The sequence below is a fragment of the Typopeltis vanoorti genome, chromosome 20 (assembly GCF_054136105.1).
Source record: "Typopeltis vanoorti isolate ZY-2024b chromosome 20, IOZ_Tvanoo_1.0, whole genome shotgun sequence".
Lineage (NCBI taxonomy): Eukaryota > Metazoa > Arthropoda > Arachnida > Uropygi > Thelyphonidae > Typopeltis > Typopeltis vanoorti.
In genome coordinates, this window is record NC_143568.1 from 28,663,735 (window position 1) to 28,687,519 (window position 23,785).

Genomic DNA, 23,785 nt, shown 5'->3' on the forward strand with positions numbered 1-23,785 from the left:
ATTACCAAAAAATAATAATACAAATGTTATGACACTGGCAAAACTATGCTTAGACAGAACTGTTTGAAAATAATGTCTATAGGATCAAGATGAAATTCCAAATATCAATCATAATCCATTTCCTGATATGTATCCCCAAGGGGTGTTTCAGGTTACCAAATGTTTAAATTTACATTATTAATCTCCTATCAAAAATTTCCCTCCAAATCAGTATTACTTGTGATGACTTCAATATTGTCATATTTAACATTTCTTGCTTCTAATCCACTTCTGAGTGAATCAATTCACAGACCTTTATCTTCTGGATCTCTTTTCTGCCATCTTAGCATCAAACCTGATTTGCTAACCTTTCCTCAAACATTCTATTTAAGTGACCATACCACCTCAGATTAGCCCTGCTGACATTCTTGAATGTTGACAATGCTCCTTTCTAATATGATTTGGCATTGATGCCATCTGTTCACTCCTCTAACTTTCTTAGAATCCTCATATCTGTGGTCTCTCATCTTTTGATCAAGTGCTTTATTTCTAACCCAACTCTCAGATCCATAACTTAAATTGGCTCAAAACATGGCTAGTTTGGAGTTTTGGCTGTTTCTCTCTTATTCCATATAAATTTATTCAGCTGGCTACTCACCATACTAGTTTTGTCTGGTTATCTATTTCCAGATTTAACCTGCCATCTTCACTAAAAACTGTGCCTAAATAGCTGAAATACTTTCCTTGTTTTATAGGATCTCCATTTAGAATGCAGCTAACCGCGTGGTTAGCCTAGTGGCTTTGCGCTTCGCAACCATATGCCTGGGGAAGGAGCGTCCCAGGTTCGATTCCCGTTGTAGACGTGAGGAATTTGAGGATCTTCCTCAGGCATAACCGGCTAACTTGGCTATGTTTATCTGGCGTTTTTCATCCCGCAAACAGGCAAACCGGCCCCGTGAACATACGCCTCTACAGTCAAAAATATATCCCCCCCCAGCGGCAGACCAGGCGACGGGTCGATTGGGAGTAGTACTAACAAGAAGTCGCATCTAAGTAACACGCGGACCCTGCATAGGAAGCGGGAATAACGCGTAGAAGAAGATTTAGAATGCAGCCGAAGTTTTCTATGCTCTTACCTATTTTCACAGTTCTGGTCTTTTTAGTGCTGATTTTCATGCCAACTGTGTTATAGCTATTATTCAATTTAGTTAGAGAATTCTAGAGACTCTTGCACTAGATGTGTTTAGGAGTACATAGTCATCTGCATAAAACAAAGAGCTAAGTTTGACATCACCAATTCTAATATCAGGCCTAATGCCACTTTCTTTCATAATGTGATCCATATAGATGAATAAGAATAGAGATAATGCACATCCTTGTCTTACCCCTGATTTTACATCAAACCATCTTCCTGTATTTCCTTCAATTCTAACTGCTGAGTGACAACTTAAATACAGACTATATATTGCTCTGTATAATGTTCTATTCACCCCCATACAACTGAAATGTTTTGAAAAACTTTTCTCTGGCCACCTTGTCGTATGCCTTTTCCAGATCTACAAAACTTAAAATCCTTGTCACATTCCAATGATTTCTCAACTATTTGTCTTAAAGTAAAAACCTGATCTCAACCTCAATTTGGCATGAACTCAGCTTGTTCTACTCTAAATTTCACTTCCTCAACTTCTTTTCGAGTATGCTTGCATAAATCTCACCTGTAAGCACTTAGAAAAAAATTCCTTTGTAATTCTCACATTCGGATTTATTCCCTTTTTTGTTTATATTTTTTTATAGTCAGTACTATGACAGCAGTACTCCAATCATTGGGAATTGATCAACTTTAATTTTCTTTAAAACTTTCTTACATACTGTTCTTTTCAATGTGATATCCATTTTGAAATTGGAAGTAAGTAATAATTACTTCTAATTTCAAAATTTTATTAGTTTTGTCCTTTTCTCCAAATTTTCCCAAAATGTTCCTATATGCCTGGTGGCATTGATTTCCTACTCTGCTGTTCAGATCTTCAACAAAGACCACTTTTTCCATTTTCTTTATGTCAGTGCCTGTTCTAATGACTTAAAATATTCCTCCATTTCTTCTTTAGAAGAACCTTCAGGGATGATAGGCACAAATAAGTCTCATTGTCTATTTCGAAATCTGTCCACAGAACTACTTCAAATTGCCTTCCAATCAAGAAGTTTATCTTCATGCTTGGTGTTGAATGCTATCGCTACTCCTTCCTTTCCTTGATCACCAATGCCAGAAAATAACATCCTATTTATACCAAATTTATATCATATTTAGTAAGATCTCACCTGCTTTTGTCTTCTTTGTCTCAGTAATGCCAATTATGTCCAGGTAGTACTTTTAATTCTTCTGCAAGTTCAGTTTCCTTTCTATTAATACTCCTTATACTGATAGTTCCTATCTTTCGTTCTTCTGATGGTGGGGTTACTCTTCTTACAGATGTTGAGTTACAGCTTGTTCTAGTAGCTGACTTTTCAATGTTTACCATAGTTCCTTGATGAAAACAGACAGGTTAAAGCCAATATAGAGTACAATTTGGTTGGCTAAGTTCCAATTGCCAGCCCATCCTCGTTCGTTCAGTACCTATCTACTAATGGGATGCACCATGTAAAAGTGAGGATTAGACATTACGTCAGAAGATCCAGTTGGTTCTCTGCATTCCCAAAAGGTGATGCGGAGGTCTCCTCCCAGTTATTTAGTTTTAATACTTTAGCAACCCCAATTTTACAAAAATTCTAATTTGACAATAGTTTAAATTCCAAATATAAACAAAATATTTTCTAAAGAGAAAAATAGTTAAACAGCTGAAAATTATATTTCGACTACCAAAATAAGTTCAATATCCTGTATGTTAAAGTTTATATACCATAACACAATTCATGTGGATATTCGGAGAAGTGACAAGTGAATAGGTTCTAATATTAAAACTAACATTTTCAGCCAAAGTTGAGTTTTGTCCAAATTACTACTAAAAACACAACTGATAATTTTAATTGTTGATATTACTGAGAATAGGTTCATTTTCTAAAGAGAGATGACACTAATTGTTTTAAAATGGAAATCACGTCCCCCCCCCCTTTTTTTTATATGTATCTGAACATTAATCATTCATTCCAGCATCGGTTAATTTTAAGATGAAAAAGGTTTTTTTTATTTAAATTAAATAAATATTTTTCAACTCAACGTCATTCAAAATCTAAAGTAATACCAATGCGCTCTTTGGATGTCATTAACTACCCATATGCACATATGCATTGGTGAAATATATCAATTAATTCATCTTTTCTATTCATGTTATGTCAGTTTTAATAAGTCTTCACATCCATGTAATTATTTATGTGCAAGAACATTAAGGCCAGTAAGGTGTAGTTAATATATCACAAATCCATGAACATTAAAAAAAAAAAGTCAAAGCCAATTTTTTAGGAGGTGGGAGGAGAGAGTATATGGATTATTTAACTTTAAGCCAGCATTTGTTGGCTTTCTCTTATCTTGATTATGCAACAGATATTTTACTTAAATATAAATAGTTTATTATATGTAGTTTATCAATGAAAATATCAAGCAAAGTTTTTAAGAACAGTTCTGAAATTTTATTAGAAGGCTATAAAAATGTTGCATTAACTTTATAGAATACATCCACTGCACTTAAAAGTAGTGCTTTATTTTTTGTACACTTTCATTGTTATCTGGAATATAAAAACATAATACCCCATGATGAAAGCACCTTAGGAAATAACAAGAACTCTGCTTTTTATATATTATTTCTGCACAACTAAACTGAACAGGAACAAATAAAACTGTCTTAATATCCATACATTATAATAGAGCAGCAAATATCAACAAGCATTTCAAGTAACATTTCATGTTACTGATACTAATACTATATTCAGATCACTATTAGCAGACAATGTACTGATTGATATATGTATAAAATGAAGCACTTTATGATGTAAATAATTCAACATTTATATATATATATAAATACTGTATATGTGTATGTTAAAAAAAAAAGCAGCTTAAGTACAAAATACAGTAAAATAAGAATCCTATAAAAATTGCTAGGTCCAAATAATGGAATGGATTAGTAACAAAGCTTAACTTATACTTTGGTATATGACTACATTTAACTCTTTTCCTTACCAGATTAACATACTGATTGACATAAATATCAGGCAAAATGGCATTACATGAAATAATGAACTTAAGAATTCAGAGGCTTGTCACAAGCCTCTGAATTCATTTGTTTTCAAGTATAAAATGGAATTTCACTTTGAATCATGTGGGGATTTTGAGTGAAAATCCATTATCTTTAAAAAACGTTTCTAAAACCAGATTTTCATTTCATCATTACATGAATGAGAATAACAAAAAGGTGGTATTCAAAAAAGATGAACATGTACATTCTGAAAACCTGCTTGTATTAAATAATATATAACATATATGACAGTGAAAAGGAGAATTCTTAGCCCTTGAGAAATACTGCGCACATAACATGCCATTTGCTTTAAAGGAACATTTTTACACTGCTCTGATAAGGAAGAAATTTTTACGCTGTTTAAATAATGAAAATTTTTCAAGCCTAATTAAAAAAAAAAAAGAAAAAAACGGTTTTCAGTATTTCTACTGATCATCCTTGTCTTTGGCCCCATGCTTCAGAATACGTGTGAACTCCAAGTAGTCAAACATTCCCTTTTTATTAATGGGTGCCTCTCTATACATTTCATCAACCTGAAAGTAAAGTAACAAAGATAAGTTTATTCTGAAATTGCAAATTTTTAGAAGTGAAAAATCAAATTTAAGTGCATTTTAACATCAAAGTTGACCTGAAAAAAAAAAAAAGCTAAATATTATGCCAATGAAAAGTTGAAACGTATATTTCACAGCAGTAGCTGGCATTGCAACAATTTGAAATAATTTTTATATATTTTGATATATTTTTTCATGGGAAAGTGAGAGAGCTGTGATTTTGATTTATGGCCAAAGCCACTAAAGCTATGAGCCCAAATTTTTTTTTTTTTTTTTTAACCGACTTCTTCTGGTTAGAATCTATTCAGAGAATGAAAAATCAAAATTTCCAGAAGAAAAAAAATTCTACCACAAAAATTAATTATTTGTATTCTACACAGGATTCAAACCAAAAGGGTTACAGCAGGTCAGGGAAAATAAGGATATCTTCAAATGTTTCTCAAGGCCATAATCCGCCCTGTGATCGAGAATTGTGAAAATCATGCAAAAATGAAATTTATATTAATAGTTCATAAATTGTGGTTTTAACTTCTTTGAAATAAATTATCTACCAATGGCTACTTTGAAATTAGTATATGTACATATCTCAAACTCAAGAAAATATTAAAATATTTAGAGCAACAAAGGCTATGTGGTTAGCAATTATTACTACACAATTAGCAGATAGCAGCTAAATATTCATATTTATAAATAAACTCTCCTTTTCAAAAAGTTTACACAACTGCTTCTGAATAACCACCGAAGAATTTTACTATATGCTACAATAAAAAAAGCAAAATATCAACCCTGCTTTATCTTCTTTATATAACACATACAGGGAAACTCTTGGCAGAACATTCAAGACCACTTTCTCACAACAGGAAAAACAGTTCAGTTTAACTTGGCCCAACAAAATACATTAATTCAGTATCTACTTAAAATTCTTCCGTCTAACTTTCCTAATAGTGAAATCATCTTCCTTGGAGACTTCGATGTTCACAATACAAGCTGGCTTTCCTCTACCAACTGCATGGATCAAGAGCAGGTAGAGGCCGGCATTTGCTATCACCAATTTTACACAAATTATTCATATGCCTACCAGAATATAAGACAACCCTAACCACTCAAAACAACCTAGACTTTTCCCTTACTAGTGACTCATCTAAGCATACAATGAATGTTCTATCCTGTAGGTGGCTAAGACCACAATTGAGCACAGATATCTTCTTCCACAAAGGAAATGCATCCACACATTGTATAATAATAATATAATAAAGCAGGATGATCGTCACAACTTTGCCTCATTTCTTTAGTTGGATTATTGCTTCCAACCATCTGACCCAAACCTGTATAACAAAATGTATCAATGAAATAATTCTTATCAGTATGAAAAGATTTATTTTCCAGTTCACTAATTGCTATCCCCTATATAAGCTTTAGCTAAATAAGAGATGGGAATAGCAGCACCCACCACTATTACACATCTGGATGATTCTACTGCATCAACAAAGAAAGGAAAAAACCAACCTTCTGGCATCCTGACTTCTCCTCTGCACAGATGACCTTTGTATGAGAATGACCAATAAGTACAGAATCTAGTCTCTCAAGCAAAAATATTGACTAAGGTAGTCAATTGAGAAAGTAAAGCTGGTCAGGAGAGAGAACCTAAAGGGATGCTACCATTTCTTTATACTAATGGCAGAAGCATCAAGAGGGAAGAGTTTCTGGCATTGGTTAGCACAACCTCACCAAAAGTTATAAGCATTAATGAAAGTTGGATAACAGCAGATGGTGTAGTTACAGAGATAGAATGCAAATGGTTTAGTATTTTTGGGGAGGATAGAGAAGGTAGAATGAGGAGAGATACTGCTAATGATAGATGAATTGCAACAAAAGATAGGCAGGAAGGTAGCTATTCATTTTAAGCAGTCTGGTGTGAGATCAAGGCCAATATGACAAAATTACAGTTAGTTGCTGCTGTATGCCAGGGGGTTCTCAGGAAGAGCTGAAAGACATGCATCAGCAAATTAGTACAATGCGTGCAGGTCAAGTGATATGTGGGACTTCAATTATGGAGATATAAATTGGAAGGAAGAAAGATTACATGGCAGAAAGGAAATGGAATTTATACACCTACTGAGAAATAATTACATGAGGCAGCATATGATAGAGGAGACTGTGTGCGCAAATATTGGACCTAACATAGGATTAGAAGTGCTATCACTAGAACTAAGGTTGCCACACTGCCTCTGACTGAGGAAAGTGACCATATGGTCTTGACTTGGAAAATTGTAAAACATGAACATCCTGTCAAGAAGGGATATATATGGAAATACAAAGATGTTTACAACAAAATTAGGAGGAACCTTGAAGCTGTGTACCATGGTATAAAACCCAGCAAAAGAAGGATGCTAATATTGAACAGGAGAATAGATAAGGAGAAAGGTGACAAGTAAGCTCATGAACAGTACAAGCGTCGGCAAGAAAGGTGATCAGATTACGAGAAGAAACTAGCCGAGCAGGCCAAAAGAAATCCAAAGAGTTCTTTCATTACATGGCAATTAAGAGGAAGAATAACTATGGAAGAATAATCTTAATGAGTGCTGATGAAGTCACAGAAGCAGATGAAATAGTTGAGTCACTGAGTGACCACTTTGCAAAAGTATATCGTTCCAAGTGAGGTTACTGCTGTGAAATATGTGACAGCATAAAGTGGGAAACAGATGTAGATGAACTAGAAGTTCTTATGATATTGCAAAATCTCAATGTATATATGGCTGTGTTATTAGATAGGATATCAACTCCTCTTTTACAAAAAAAAAATTAATGGTACTGGAAATGCCTCTGACTATGAGTTGCAGCTCTGGTAGAGCTCCAAGGGAGTGAAAAGAGAACAAAATAATTTCTTTGCATAAGGGAGGTTCTAAGACTGGAGTAGCAAATTATAGACCAATCACTATCTCAGGAGTAGCAATAAAAGTACTGGAAAAGTTGGTCAAAAAGAGAATTCCAGAATGGGTGGATAAGAATATGATACTCTGAGGGGCCACATGGCTTTGCAAAAGGCAGTCATGCCTTAATAATTTACTATCGTTTGATAATAGCGACAGCTAAGTTCGATAAAGGAAATGGCTACACAATGATTCTGCTGGATTTTGCAAAGCCATTTGACAAAATACCACATGGAACTCTATTACACAAATCAGATGGATATGACACTGGCTATGTGGATAAGGTGGCCGATGGGCAGATATCAAAAAGTAACATATGGAGGAGCAGAATCCAGGCAAGAACAGATGACTAGTGGTGTGCTGTAAGGTTCTGTACTAGAACCAGTACTGGTTATTTAGTACGTAAATCAATAAATGAAATAGGAAATAATCTGAAAGGAAATAGTTGTTTACTGATAATGCAAAATTGAGTAGAGCTATTACTCTACCCAACTGAGATGAAGAGCTTGCAGGATGATTTCAATAGGCTGTCAAATATGGGCAAAAGATAATGGGTAGCAGTTTAATGTGGAGAAATGTAAAATTATGAATTTTGGGATAAAGGATAAATCAATTACAAGCTGTGTACCACACGGATGAACTATACTCCAAGAAGGTTTATAATTAATACTTTTTAATGGGACAGGTGCACCTGACATGAAAAACTTTATTTAAAAACTCAATATATTTTATCCAATGTTATGACAACTGTCAGGGAGACAGACCATCTCCCTGACAAAGTCCACATAACATCGGATGAAATATATTGGAGAGTTTTAATAAAATTCTATATAATTTTTGCTACATCTACATGTGTAAGCTGTAAAGTTACTTCATATACTCCAGGATATATACTAGGGATTTGAAGGTGATGGTAGAGAGCTAAAGTTTAGAAGGCATATTGCTAAGGTTTTCAAGATAGCTCATAAGATTACTTGGCTATTGAACACATTAACAAGTAGTGATAAAGTTATTCCTCTTTATAAAGCTTTGATACAATTACATCTATTAATAATTAATATGCTCAGGTTTTGTCTCTTGGGAAGGTGGAGAGGATTTAGAAGCAAGTGATCTGTGCAATGTGCCATATGACAATAGACTGAAAGTGTGTAAATTGCATAAGTTGACAGATTGAAAGGGAAAAAAAATATCATAAAAACATTTGTTACTTAAAGAGTTTTATAGGATTGATGCAGGAGAAATGTTTAAGCCAGTGGTTCTTAACCGGCGTTCCCCGGAGCATGTGTTCCGAGAACTGGTGCAAGTGTTCTGCCAATGAAAGATGTCACATGATACAGTTAGCAAACATGATCTCTAAACGATATTCTAAATCAATAGAATATCGTTTAGAGATCATGTTTGCAGGAGATGCAGGGTGGAGAGTCTCTTTCACAGTCATTCAGTGACGTGTGTTTGGTTTGTGCGTTGTGTAACATCGTAGTAGCACACAATGATAAATGTATCATTGAATGAAAACTTAATTCTGAGGCAAGTACAACTGAAGTGGTAATAATGACATTGCTGCAAATACATCTCATAGAAGACAACATTATACTGTAAAATCTCTTGCAGAAAAATTTTGTTTGTTAATTTTTCGCAATCAATTTTAGTTTTTTTTTTTTGTTTCAATATTTAGTAATATTTAAAATATAATGTCCTAGGTAAAATGCCACTGTGAAAGTGCATATACGTTGACTGTATGTAAAGCTGTAAATAGGGATTATGCCAGATTAGTGACGACGAAACACCAACCAAAGTTTGCAAGGTCAACCGATGTTGACCGAACAGGCAGAATGATGTCATCGCTAAAGGCTAATCTCAAAAAGACAGCATGTAGAATAAAGAGTGACATTTTGCATAAAAGGAGATCATGGCTCTTGGCTTTGTTCCTGTCGCCAAGGCTTTTTGTTCCATTCATCGTTGAGGCTTTCTCCTTCCAGTCACTGAGACTCTTCTCCTGTCGCTGGTTACCTACCTGTTGAGTGCTGTAGGATCTTCGTCTCCAGATCACAGCAGGCCGATTTCCTTGTTGATGACTCTCAAGATCTAGTCTCCAGAAAGAGAGCAGTTACACGCAAGACTACCGTGAACTATGGCTGACTCTATATCGAATAATCGACAGGAAAGATCTATAGGAGACCACCTGTGATGTCCACAAGCAGCTAGGAAAGTTAACTAGAATGTAGACCTATGATGCTAAAGAAGTATGCTGAAATTTTGTTTGGACTCTTTATTCATGGTAGAATTGTAAGTATGCAATGTTTTTGTATTTGTTAAAAAGTGTCTCAGTATTGTGAACGCACTTACAAGAAATTGTAAACGGGCTTTAACTAAGCCAGGGGGGGAGATTGTTTGTTAGCTTGTATATTTAAGTAATGAATGTGTGCTTAGTTATAATACAGGAAGCAGTGCTATTGAGAAAATGTTTGTAATTAGACAATTACTAAGTCAGTAGTTAAAGGAAGGATTTTAGTAACCTGTTTATGCAGTGAGCAAGTATGTACATAGTTTATGCCTAATGAGTTAACTCAGTAATTGTGTGCATTGTGAATTTTATCTTATCAGTTGTAATTTTGCTTGTAAAAGGGTTAAGTGAAATAATTTCACAGTATTTCATGTGCAATGTATTCTTGTTGAGTTTTAAAATAAATGTTTTTGTTTTGTAACTACCTGATCTATTCTTGGGATAATGCACTATCTCCAAAAAAAATGTGAACCTGCGGGCACATTTTTTGTAAGAATAGTCATGACATGCATATAGAGAAACTGAATTTATTTAGTGATTAATACCTGTTTTTCCTCACCCTAGCTTTCTAACAATATTTACTCAAATCAGACGGCACAGTTGAAAATAAAATAAATTTTCTAATTTGATTTATATGAGAGTGAGGACTGCATATATTAGATATACTTATAACAGAAATAATAATAAATTTAGTTTAATCCTTTATCCAAGTGTGTGCAAACAAAGTTTGTGCCTGAAAGTATCTTCAGGACTAGGGCAAAGTGGTACAATACAGGGCAACTCCTTGCAAAGGTAGAGCAAGCTACCAACACTCCTGTCTCAGTATCTCCCATAATGCAAACCACATCTCCTTGCAGATATGCATAATGTTTTGCATTAAGGGAAGGGCCACTACCCAGACTAGTTTCGACCTTTGAGGTCTCTTCAGTGGAAACCAGGCCCAAGTGGAGATACCAAGGCAGAAGCATTAGCAAGGTCATCGCCTCCTACAGGAGCTGCCAAAACAAGAAAGTTTAATAGTGGGGGGGGGGGGCAGAAATTGGTCACGATGGGATTAACTTTGGGAGTCTTTGTTAAAGTAGTTTTTAGACTAAACATAGTGAATATTAAATTATTTAAGGAATTTACAACGTATACTGAAATATTAATTAAAAGAAAATTTAATAAATACTTCCCATATTTCGGCAATGTCACATTGCCATCTTCATGGGAACATACAAATATGGCACATGCACGCAGGCACTACAAAAAGCAAATGAGGTAGAAGATAAACTACTATTATGTTCCTAAAGTCCTAATGGTTCCCTCTAGCAGGCTATGTTGGGTTGATGTTATGAATAATCTTTTTTACTTGAACTTGCTGTGGTGTATTACTTTGGCTTTCTTCCAACATATCCTGTGACAGGTATCTAGAGTATGGTCTGTAAGCCCAGAGTGGCTATACTGGTGAAATTGGATGTAGTCCTTGTGTTCTGAAATCCTGATATTTGCTGTCCTGCCTGTTTGGCCAAGGCCAAAGTAGACAATTTACAGCTGCAAGGGACCTGGACCTGGTATACCCCAGGTAGATCTAGGGGAAGTGGTTGGTCTTTGGTAGAGCAGATAAGGGATGCCAACTTTTTATATGGTCTGTAACAAGAAGTCAGGTCATTTTTTAAGGATTTTGGTTAAATTTTCCAAGGTGCCCCGGATGCAAGGAATGGCGATAGATTTAGTGTAATCCTTATTGTGAAGGGGGGGGGGGGTTACTGGTTTTAGTATTTTTGGGGGTTGTAGTCATTCACTAAGAAAGTATTAAGGATGTGGTTTAGTTCATTGGTTAGGGCATTGTCATCTGAACAGATTAATTTTGCCCTGTTATATAGTGTTTTAATGACTCCATATTGTTGTGGGGGTGGGGGGAGGAGAATGTTGGTGAATGTATCTGCTTCAAATCTTGCTTCAAAAACGCACCCATACAGGCAGATACATTCACCCCCCCCCCAACACTATGGGGTCATTAAAACACTATATAACAGGGCAAAATTAATCTGTTCAGATGCCCTAACCACTGAACTAAACCACATCCTTAATACTTTCTTAGCCAATGACTACAACCTCCCAAAAAATATTAAAACCAGTAAACCACAACCCCCCCCCCTCTTCACAATAAAGATTACCCTAAATCTATCAACATTCCCTACATCCAGAGCACCTCGGAAAAAATAACCAAACTCCTTAAAAAAATATGACCTGACTTCTTGTTACAGACCATATAAAAAGTTGGCCTCCCTTATCCGCTCTACGAAAGACCAAGACCAACCACTTCCCCTAGACCTACCTGGGGTATACCAGGTCCCTTCCAGCTGTAAATTGTCCTACTTTAGCCCAACAGGCAGGACAGCAAATATCAGGATTTCTTTCACAACACAAGGTCCAGTTTCACCAGTATAGCCACTCTGGGCTTGCAGACCATGCTCTAGATACCTGCCACAGGATACGTTGGAAGAAAGCCAAAGTAATATGCCACAGTAAGTTCAAGTATGAAAGATTATTCATAGAATCAGCCTCAGCTCTAAAAAAACATTCCAAACCTCCAAATTTGGGTGCATGAGACTTCCCCAAATTTGGGAGACTTACATCATGAGAACATCAGCCCAAGCCCAACGGCCAAGACAACCCAACATAGCCCACTAGAACTTTAGGAACAATAGTAGTTTATCTTCTACCTCATTTTCTTTTTGTTGTGCCTGCGTGTACGTGCCATATGTGTATGTGCCCATGAAGATGGCAATGTGACATTGCCGAAATATAGGAAGTATTTATTAAATTTTCTTTTAATTAATATTCCAGTATACATTATAAATTCCTTAAATAATTTAATAGTCATGTATTGCCAACGTATAAGCCTTTCTATAAGATAAACATAGAAAGATGAATAGAGTAAAGTTAGGCTAAAATAAAATTAAGTTAATATATAAAAGCACAGCAGACATTAAAATTTAAATAATAAACAACATTTTACAATACGTAGTAAAATAAACAAAATTAATAGACAATATTCGGACAAATATTTGGTTTTAAGTGGACCAGTGAGGAAGAATGTCTTATTTTCCAGGATCTTGTATGCAGGGAAAAATTATTCAATAGTGCCATGGTTCCTGCTACCTTGAAATGCCACTTTACAATGAAGCACGTCAATCTTGCTTCAAAAACTAAAATTTATTTCAAGAGATTGTTGGACATGCAAATTAAACAAGTAAAATATTTTGAAAGGACTCAAAATTTCTGATAAGTTAGGTAGGTTCGATTAAAGGATTTGTTACTCTCGCAAAGAAAATAAACCCAAATATTATATCTCACGATGCTTTTTTGCAGAGAAGCTCTAGTTTCAAAAACATTACCAACAACATTAAAACCTGTACTAAACCAAGTTGTAAATATGGTAAATTACATCAAGTCAAGACTTAAAAGCAAGCCTTTTTAAAAAAAACTTTGCGTATCTATGGAAGCCAAGTACAAATCTTTGCTTTTGCATACTGAAATAAGATGGTTATCCAGGGGTAAAGTGCTATTCCGAATTTTAGAACTTAAGAATGAATTATTGGCCTTTTTTCAAAATGAAGGTACAGATGCTTTTGTAAAATGTCTTCAAAATGATATTTGGTGTGCTAAAGCATATTTAGCCGTTATTTTTAATCACTTAAATAGCGTTAATACAAGTATCCAAGGGAAATATGAAAATATTTTGACATCCACTGACAAATTGTCAGCTTTTCAGAAAAAAGTCTCTTTGGAAAACCCACATATCAGAAAAAAAACAGTAGATATGTTTCCTTCGCTTCATAATAAAAATGAAGAGGGAATTATTTCCATTATAACAGAACATTTAACAATATTGGAAGAAAAGATTAAGTTATTTTCCTTCCTTAAATACACACAATTATGACTGGCTACGAAATCCATTTGTCACAGTTAATACATCGAGTTGTGAATTTGTCACCAGAAGAACAATTAGTTACCTTGTCAATGGATTGTGCTCTAAAAATGAAATTCTCTGAAATAACTCTTGAGGAATTTTAGATTTTTGTCCAAGCTGCATACCCAGCTCTCTTCCACAAGGGAACTGAAAATTTTGTTACATCTTTCAACATCATATTTGTGTGAGCTCAGTTTCTCAATATTAACCAATATAAAAACTGAAACTTTCTGAAAAACTTTCCTTTTTTGTAGGACAAAAAGCCCTACAAAAAAGGAAATCTCTTTTCTTCCAGTCTTAGTTTTGACAGCACCCAAATCGCTATTCAAGATAAGATTTTTTTTCTTGAAATAACTATAACCTCAAAATCTTTCATGACACAAAATTACAACTATCTGCATAAATATTAAAACAAATTTACCTTGCTTTAATTAATCTGGCTTGTGTGATCTACATGCAAATAAAGCCATGAGCAACTACATTATGTATGGTGGTAGCATCTCTTCTGGCTAGTTGAGGGGGGAATCCTGCAACCTCTAATATGACAACCAGATAACTCCCTTTCAGTCCAAAAACACCCACTCCCTTTTTTATTTACTTTTAAACACATCTTGTTCTACCCCAGATTTGAAATGTACTTACAACTCCATAATTCAAAATTGAATGCAAAGGCCTAGTTTCAATAACCCAGTTCCTTATAGCAACATTTCCCAAATCATGGTCTGCAGCCCACTAAAGCATTTTATTAACTTTTTTTTTTTTAAAACCTTGATCTATACATTTTCAGATACAGTTTAGAATACAATATTAAAAATCTTTATATTATTTTTACATTATAATATGCTTAATATTTTGCCATGTCATATATCTCAACATGCAAGTGTATAGTAGTACAATCAGCTATTGTGCCATGACAGTTTGCTGAGAAATCCTATCTTAATTTTCTCCAGAGTTAAATTTTCACTGAAAAATATAAACGTTGTGTATATTTATGCCAACTACTCCAGTTTTGAACTTAGAGATGTCATATGAAATTTCGCCACTAGTGATAAAATATAACCTATCAGTAAAGAGTGAGGGATATGGGGAAGTTTGAGAAACATGGAAACGATTTAAGATTTTCCCAAGCAAAACAAGAAACTCAATATGAACAAATGTAAGCATAAGCAATTTAGTAATGAGACAGCATTAAATGGATATTAACTCAACACAGAGGCTCAGAAAAGTTAATGAATACAAAGATTTGAGTAAGAAAACTAATAAAGCTTAGCAGACTGGTATAATTAAAAGAATTTTGCTTGAAGGAGAAAAGTAGTTATGCCATTTCATTAGTCCATGTATCTTTATATGTCAAGCCAATATGAGATCATAGGTCACAGCTTTACTCAGTTTTTTAATAGATGACAAGATAATCAAAAAATATTCAGAGAAGATTAAATATTTGGAGAGATTGTATCATGACAGTTATGAGAAATGGTTAGCTGTACTTTGCTGAATTTTTCATAATAGATGGAGATTTAAGTGAATGTTTATATAGCTAGCACAGGAGCATATGCACAACAGAAATTCATACATGGCTGAATGGGGACTACTAAAAACCAAATAGGAGTGAGGAAGAGAGTTAGCACAAAAATTTTTTTTTTCCCCATTATTATTTGAATTGGAAATCTGTGGAATGGCATTCAGCAAAGGATTTCAGAAGCTGAGCATAATCTTTGTGCTTAAGAAATAATCAAGACTGCTGTTATAGCTGGAAAATGTTAAATATTTATGTATAATGATTATCTAATTTCATATTACTGACCATGTATGTAATGTAAATAAAGAAATCACATTTTCCTCTTGTGTGTTTAACTCAAATGGTCTGTCGTAGCAAAGTAATTCATTATCAAATTCTTGTCATGATACTGAAGGGGGTGTACAAGATATGATAGTAATGATGTAAATTTTTCATGTAGTACTAATTTCCTATTTACAATTTTCCTCCAAATCAGTCTTTTACCTGTCAGAACTCCAACATTATCGGATCTTATATTTCTATCTTCTAAGACAATTTTTACCATATCAATTCACCTATATCTTGGTCATATTCTTGATCTTTTTCTTGCCAAACTGGCTTGTTTTCTCTGCCAGTTTGGAAGAGAAACTTTTATACCAAAATCGTATGTCACTTTTATACCCAATTTGTATGGTATAAAAGTGACCATACAAATTTGTATGGTAAGTGACCATACCACCTGAGATTAGCTCTGCTAACGCATTCCTAGATGCTGACACTGACAAATACTTTCCTAATATCTTCATTTTTAATATGATATTGCCATTGATGCCATTTGTTCATGCCCCTAATCTATCTCAGGACTCTCATATCTACCATCCATAGTCTTTGGTCAAATGTTTTGCTTCTGACCCAGCTCTCAGATCCATAAGTTAAAATTGGTTTGAACACTGTCTTGTATACAGTTAATTTGGTGTTTTGATTAATTTCTCTCTTATTCCATATAAGTTTATTCAGTTGACTTCCTACCATACCATTTGTTGATTCTGTTTTCTATTTCCATATTTAATTTACCATCCTCACTAAAAATCATGCCTAACTAGCCAAAATGTTTTACTTGCTCTATAGGTTCTCCATTCACAATGCAATTGATATTCTCAATGCTTCTGCCTATTTTCAATGTCTTTGTCTTGTTATTGCTGACCTATATACCATATCTATTACAACACTTATTCAATTTAGTCATGGAATCTCGCAGGCTTCTAGCGGATTTATTTAGAAGTATAACATTGTGTCCGCATAAAGCAAAGAACTGAGATTAACATCTCCAATTTTGATATCAGGTTTAATACCACTTTTCATCATAATGTGATCCATATAGATAATGAACAACAGAGGGGATAACGTACATCCCTGTCTGACATCAGATTTAACATTAAACCATCCTCCTGTACTATCTTCAATTCTAACTGCTGACTTACAACTCAAAGACCAAGTACTGCTTGATATAATGCCCATTGACACCATATACCTGTAGCGTTTTGAATAACTTCTCTCTTGGCACCGTTTCATATGCCTTTTCTAGATTTACAAAACTTAAATACATATCTTTGTTATATTCCCATGATTTCTCAACTATTTGTTGTAAAGTAAAAATATGATCCTGAGAGCCTTTATTTGGCCTGAATCCAGCTTGTTGTTCACCAAGCTTTTCTTCCACAATCCTTCTCAACCGTTTCTCAAGTATACCTGTGTAAATCTTACCAGGAACACTCGGAAATATAATAAGGGAAATAAAACATTCAGTTTTATTTCCCTTTTTTTTTATATATGGGTATTACAAAAGCTCTACTTAAATCATCCAGAATTCATCCCTCTGTCCAGGCCTTCTGAACTATGCAGTGCAGCTGCTGTAAGACTTGTATTCGACCAGCATTTCTGGTCGAATGTCATCTACTCCAGCTGCCTTTCCACATTTCAGGCCTTTGGTGGCTTTTACTACTTCAAATATGGATATATATTCATGACTGCGTCCCTGTTGAGTGTTTTTTTTACCACTGTGCTATCACTGCTTGTTTCATTTAGCAATTTTTCAAAGTAATTATTCCATACTTCAAGGATATCTTTTTCTCCAAAGAGGATAAAGAACATCAGAGATTATGTCCTTTATCATCTCTAATTTCTTTTGCAGCACTCTTTCCTCTATTTCTGAGCTTCAACAACCTCCAGAATACCTTGCCACCTTCTTGATATTTATTTTCAATGTCCATACCGAAGTCCTCCCATGACTTTTTTTTTTTTTTTAAGCTAGTTTTACACAGTGTTTAGCTTTCTTACATTTGTCTCTGTATTGTCTAAGAACACAAGCTGACTTATTTGCCAGGAACTTTTGATATGCTTTCTTCTTTTGTTCCACTGCCTCTAACTTCCTGTGTCCACCATGGTGTTCTGATTTTTCTATCCTTGCAGACAACTTCACCACATGCCTCTCTGGCTGAATCAGTGTTATCTTGTAGGCTTGCCACTGAATCTCCAAGGTTTGGTTCCTGTTCTCAAACTCTTTCATTTTTTCTTCAATAATCTGTATTTTAGTCTACAGTTCACATCTGAGAGCTGCTCAACTTTTATTCGCTTTAAAACTTTCTTACATGTTATTCTTTTCAATATGAAATTCAATTTTATCCTGCTCAAGACTAAATGGTCATCACTTGCAATTTCAAATCCTCTGTACACTCTGGTGTCCTGCACCAGAGAGAAAACATCACTATCAACAATAATATAGTCAACGAGACTTTTCTTATTCCTTGCCTCTTCTCCATGTGAATTTGTGCACCTTTTTATGTTGGAACATGGTGTTAGTAATAAACAGTCCATGTCCTGAGCAGAAATCCAACAGGTATTTGCCATTATTATTAGATTTGTTCTTTTCTCCAAATTTTCCCAAAATATTTTTGTATGTCTCACAATCATTTCCTACTCTGCTATTTAGATCCCCAACAAGGACCAACATTTCCTTTTTCATTGTGTGAGCTGCTTTCTCAAGTCTCAAAAAATTCCTCCACTTCTACCTTAGTAGAACCTTCTGTGAGACCATAGGCTCATTGTTCAGTTCCCCCATTCTCATATTTGCCCACATCACTCTACTTGAGACTGCCTGCCATTTAAGAAGATTAGCCTCGTATTTAGTGTTGAATACTATGGCTACTCCTTTTCCTTGATTGTCATTTTGTATTTATTGCTCAGAAAGATCTCACCAGTTTGTCTTTTTTTTTGTTTGTTTCAGTCACCCCTGTTATGTCAATCTAGTACTTATCCAATTCCTCAGCTAGCTCCATTTCTTTGTCATTCAGGCTTATGTTAATGGTACAGATCTTGAACATACTCAACTGATCTTATGTTGAGTGTGTGTGTTTGGGGTGTGTTTCAGTATTTGTTTCAGTAGCCGACTTCTCGGTATTAGCCCTGGTTCCATGGAGAAAACAACGAGGGGGGGGGCCTTGTTTAACCATTGTTAAACTCCTCTCGGTTATACATCTTTGGCCCTTAAGCACCCCAGTAAAGTAACCTGGCTTCTTTGGTGGATTATTAACAGTCACTGTGTATTATGGCTGTCAACTGCATGTGTTCTGACTAGTTTCCCTGTTTTGCAAGATGAAAAACCCAAGTTTCTGGGAGGCAAAAACTTGCCACCTCCATAAGAGACAAGATAACTCACCTTGAAATGATAAGTACTGATAAAGGTTTTTTTTCCTAGACAGGATTCAAACCTAGTTTTTTCCAACAAAAGCAGGTGGGGGGGGAAATTCATCAAAACTGAATGAGCAATAAAGGCATCAAATAAGCCAAGTAAAACAAACTACACAAACAATAAATAAAAAATTAAAGTATGTGAGAGAACAAATGAGAAAATATGCTGTGTGAATATATAAGCCAACTTACACTGCTTGGAAAGAAGTTAACAGGCACCACAGTGTGAGGAACAAAACAACCACGGCATGAACCTTAATAAAATGTAGAACCTCCTTTGCTGTGATGACTGCAGCAATTCTCTGAGGCATACTTTCCACAAGCATATGAGAGAAATCAATGGGAATTTTGAACCATTCATTCCTGCAGGCATGTAGTAAGGATCTGGACTGTTGTGGGGTGGAAGTGCTTTGAACTCATCCAATGATCCAGTTCATTCCACAGATGTTCAGCAAGGTTGAGATCAGGGCTCTGTAGGGGCCAGTCAAGTGTGGTGCCATTCATGTCCACAAACCACTTTGTTACAGCAGCAACCTTATCTTATGACATGGTGCATTTTGTCCTGCTGAAAGAAACAATGCACCATCCAGAATGTTCAGATATTGGACCTCTGTTTGTAGTGCCATAAACCTCCAAGAGGTTTATGGCACTACAAACAGAGGTCCAAGGCCAAACCAGGAAAAACAGGACCATAACATCACATAACCATCTCTGAATATCATAGTTTTACACACTCTGGTGCATAAAACAAGGAACGCTAGTTATGCAAATCAATGCAGCACTGGTAAACAGTGTGACCAAAGTGATTGAGCATGGCAGATACTAGAAACTGCTGGAGTGTTACACAAAACTATCTACACCAAGAGTGGACCAACCAGAAATATTCAGCCAACAGCAGTACCGTAACCAGAGATATCTTGCTGAAGTGTGAAGATGGAGGGTTACAAGAATCATGGTCTGTATTGTGTAGGCTGCAATCACAAAAATGGCAACTAAATAGAGATTAAAGGAAATGTCCGATGCACTTAACTGTCAAAGATATGATTAGAAGAATAAACTTAGTTCCACTTAGAAACTAAAAAGAAATGACTATGGCTACACAGTATATATAGAAATATTAATGCTAACGTGAAAAGGTCAGAGTCTTGCAAAATGCAGTTTCAAAGTTCAATGCTGACACAGGGAGAGGATGTAATGACAACAATATAAATCAATGAACACATCATGCAAGGATCACAATACTGCAGCTGCTGACAAAAGAAAGTATTTTCTTGGCACACGTAAGGTCTCTGTGTGTGAATCATCTCCGAATGTTACAATGTACTCTAACATTCTTACATGCTCCCAGTTTATCTAGTAATGGTTACTAGAAGCAAGACAGGATTTAGAAGTGGTTAATAAAATTTGTGAAAGAAACCAGGAGAAGAACATGTTCAGTGATTGCACATGAATCCCAATTTTCACAAAAAAACATCTTAAAAAAAATAAAAAAAAATAAAAAGATTTTAAAAAAATCCAACACATTTAAATGTCTTGGTTTATTGTTCTGTTAAAAGAACAATTTCTGAGGAAATGAATATCTCAGAAGATATGGTTGTTGCAAATGTGCTTTTCATAAAAGTGAATAAGTGTACCAGGAAGGAATTTTCTTGAAAAAAGAAGGAAAGCATGAAACAAGATCGAAGGATTTGCTGTTTCATCAACATAGAGGTGGCAGATTCATTTCTTTTGTGTTATATAACAGTACTGATGAATGGAACAGATTTTTAATTAAAACTATATAAATATATTTAGATATTAAGTAGATAATTTGGAAAGAAAAATTCAAGTAATAGTGTATAATTACATATACTGTTAATTAAAAAATAACTGAAATTTTAATGATACAAGATAATCAGATCACAAAGATAACATCAGTCTCAGTTGTGGACCTGAAAGAATAGGTTACACATTTTAGCTATTTAGGTACAATTTTTACTAAAGATGACAAATTATATATGAAAATAGATAAAAGATAATGCAGGAATGGTGAGAACGAGCTGAATAAATTTACACAGAATAAGAAAGAAATCAGCCCAAAGACCAAGCTACCCATATACAAATGTTCAAACAGTTACATATTATTTGAGACTTCCAGGGAGTCTAGGACTCACCCAGGATATGGATCTGATATTAAGATTAGAAATTCGGCTTGATAGAATATCATTTGTCAGCCCCGGTTGGTCGAGTGGTTAGTGTACCTGCTATCCAAACAAAATGTCGCAAGTTCAAATTCTGCTGAAGACATTGATGTTTGTGACCGTTTTTAGGTGGGAGTGAATTTCATCACCAGAGAGACCACTGTCCTGCTTGTTAGAGGCCTGCCTGAACTGGCTTGATAAAGCTCCATATTTTGTCTCTCTCTCTAGAACAGGGTTTTTGCTTATGTAAAAAGAAATTAAAAAAAAAAAAAATTACAAAAAAATCTATAAAACTGATAAAAAGGGGAAAAAAATCTTAGCTAACCCACGGTACAAATGTATTTATAGGTTTACTAATAATCTTCTGTAGGTGGGAACCACATAAAAAATAAAATGGATCAAAGACTGTAGATACGAGTTTTCAGGAAAAATGGAGAGGAGTGAATAGATCAGAGCCACATTATAAATGAAAAAATCAGAAAAGAACTTGACATCGATATTCAAGAGTGTGCGAGCAAAACTAATTCACAATGGCATAAAATGGAATCACATAAAATGGAATGAGAGATGAATGATTAACAAAAGTTCTAGAAGTGGAAAACCTAGTGAATGGCCAAGATGGGTTGATATTTTTAGTAGTTCTAAATGAGTGAAATGCAAGAGCTGATTAAATCAGAGGCCCTAACAAATACCAATTTGGAAAGAGTTCTTCAGAGAACTATCATGAAATCTTGTTCGATGTTGTAATACCTTATGCATCCCCTGAGGACATCAAAAGATCAATATTCAACAGAAAAGAATATGAATTTGATTAAAGAAAATGAAGTACTGAAACCTGAACAAGATCAATATTCAACAGAAAAGAATATGAATTTGATTAAAGAAAATTAAGTACTGAAACCTGAACAAAACCCAACTAAATACATATGAGAGTTTCGTGTAACTTTGCTTTCAGCTTTGTAAATGAAATGTATCCAATTTTTTGTATTGTGTATTCAGTTTATTCCTGTCTTTTCTTTTTCTGAATTCCTAATAAATCATCTCGCACTAAAAGGGCTTTAGATCTGCTGACAACTCATATGAGCTGCTGTTTCCATCTGATTTGCTCACTTCTGAGGAAAAAAAAAGCTTACCATATTCAAATCACCAACACTTATTTACTTAATATCTTGATTTGTTAGTACAAATAATATATAGGATACACAGTCTTGGATTTTTACTTCAAGATAGACATCCCAGCAATGTCAGAAAATCATTTGGAAATGGCTCCAAGTATACTGAGGATGATTTTACTTCATTACCTTCCTTGGTCATCAGGTCAGAATCCAACTGAGGATCTGTAGATGAGGCTGAACAAGTTGTAATTCAATGTGAACTAAATGTAGGATGTAATCAAGAATGCATAAGACAGAATTCCAGTGGAATGCCTTCCGAGTTTCATGCTGACGTTTAGCCCCTTAAATTTATATTTGAAACAAAAATAATAGATGCTCAACTGCTGACAACAATGCCTAACTGTCATACCATAAACCCTACAATGCAGAAGTCTATAGGCTTATGGGCTCAAAGTCACAGAGGAAAAAGCATTCAAAGTTTAAGACCTTCTGAACACTTGGTATAGGAAAGATTTAAAAAAAAAACAGTAATTTTAACCTCACTAAATGACACATCTAAAATTTCTGCAAAATACACCACAACAAAAACCTTACACTAACCATTTTTCTTTGTTCTGTAAATGTTAGCTATAATGAGTATATATTGTATAAGTAGACTATAGTATATCTGAAAATAGCAAGAAAAGATTGTGTGGATGCAAATAGAAAGTAAAGAACTGTATTTTATTATCTTCTTCTGCAGCTTTTCCCACTTAAGTAAGGATGCTGTTTGTGGCGAGTCTCCTCCACAACTACCTGTCTTGGGCTGTAGCCACATCCATGTTCTTCATCCTCAAGTCCTCCTCCACCATCTCTTCTTTGGCTGTCCGCACTTCCTCTTCCATTGCACATCCATCTGCATGACCTTTCTTCCCACATACTCTTCCTCTCTCCTCATCACATGACCAAACAATCTCAACCTTGCCTCCTGTATCTTTGCTCCTAAGTTCGTAACTTTCACCGTTCCCCTTACATAGTCATTTCTCAGATGGTCCTTTCTGGTCACACCGCACATCCACCTAAACATTCTCATCTCCGCTACCTCCATCCTGCTGATGTTATTTTTCCTCAGGGCCACAGTTTCCAAAGCATATGTCATAGTTGGTCTCACTACTGTCCTGTAAATTTTGCCTTTTAGATTGATCAGCACCCTCTTATCACACAGCACTCCAGCCATCTCACTCCAGTTCCTCCATCCTGCTTGTATCCTGCACCCCACTTCCTTCTCAGCCTCACCATCCTCTTTCATTGTTGAACCTAAGTATCTAAAGTCAATGA

The 23,785-nt window shown here is 35.0% G+C and overlaps 1 protein-coding gene across 2 annotated transcripts in view; it reads right to left on the reverse strand.

Moving 5' to 3' along the window:
• Positions 1-3,577: 3,577 nt before the first annotated feature.
• The window catches only part of LOC150095304 (myosin regulatory light chain sqh-like), a 79,726-nt gene continuing 59,518 nt past the window's right edge, over positions 3,578-23,785 (reverse strand). For both annotated transcript variants that reach the window (XM_090410395.1, XM_090410398.1), the window contains exon 4: positions 3,578-4,738. In XM_090410395.1, the coding sequence (XP_090266521.1) occupies positions 4,631-4,738 (108 nt within the window). In that variant the 3' untranslated portion in view covers positions 3,578-4,630. The remainder of the gene's footprint in view (positions 4,739-23,785) is intronic.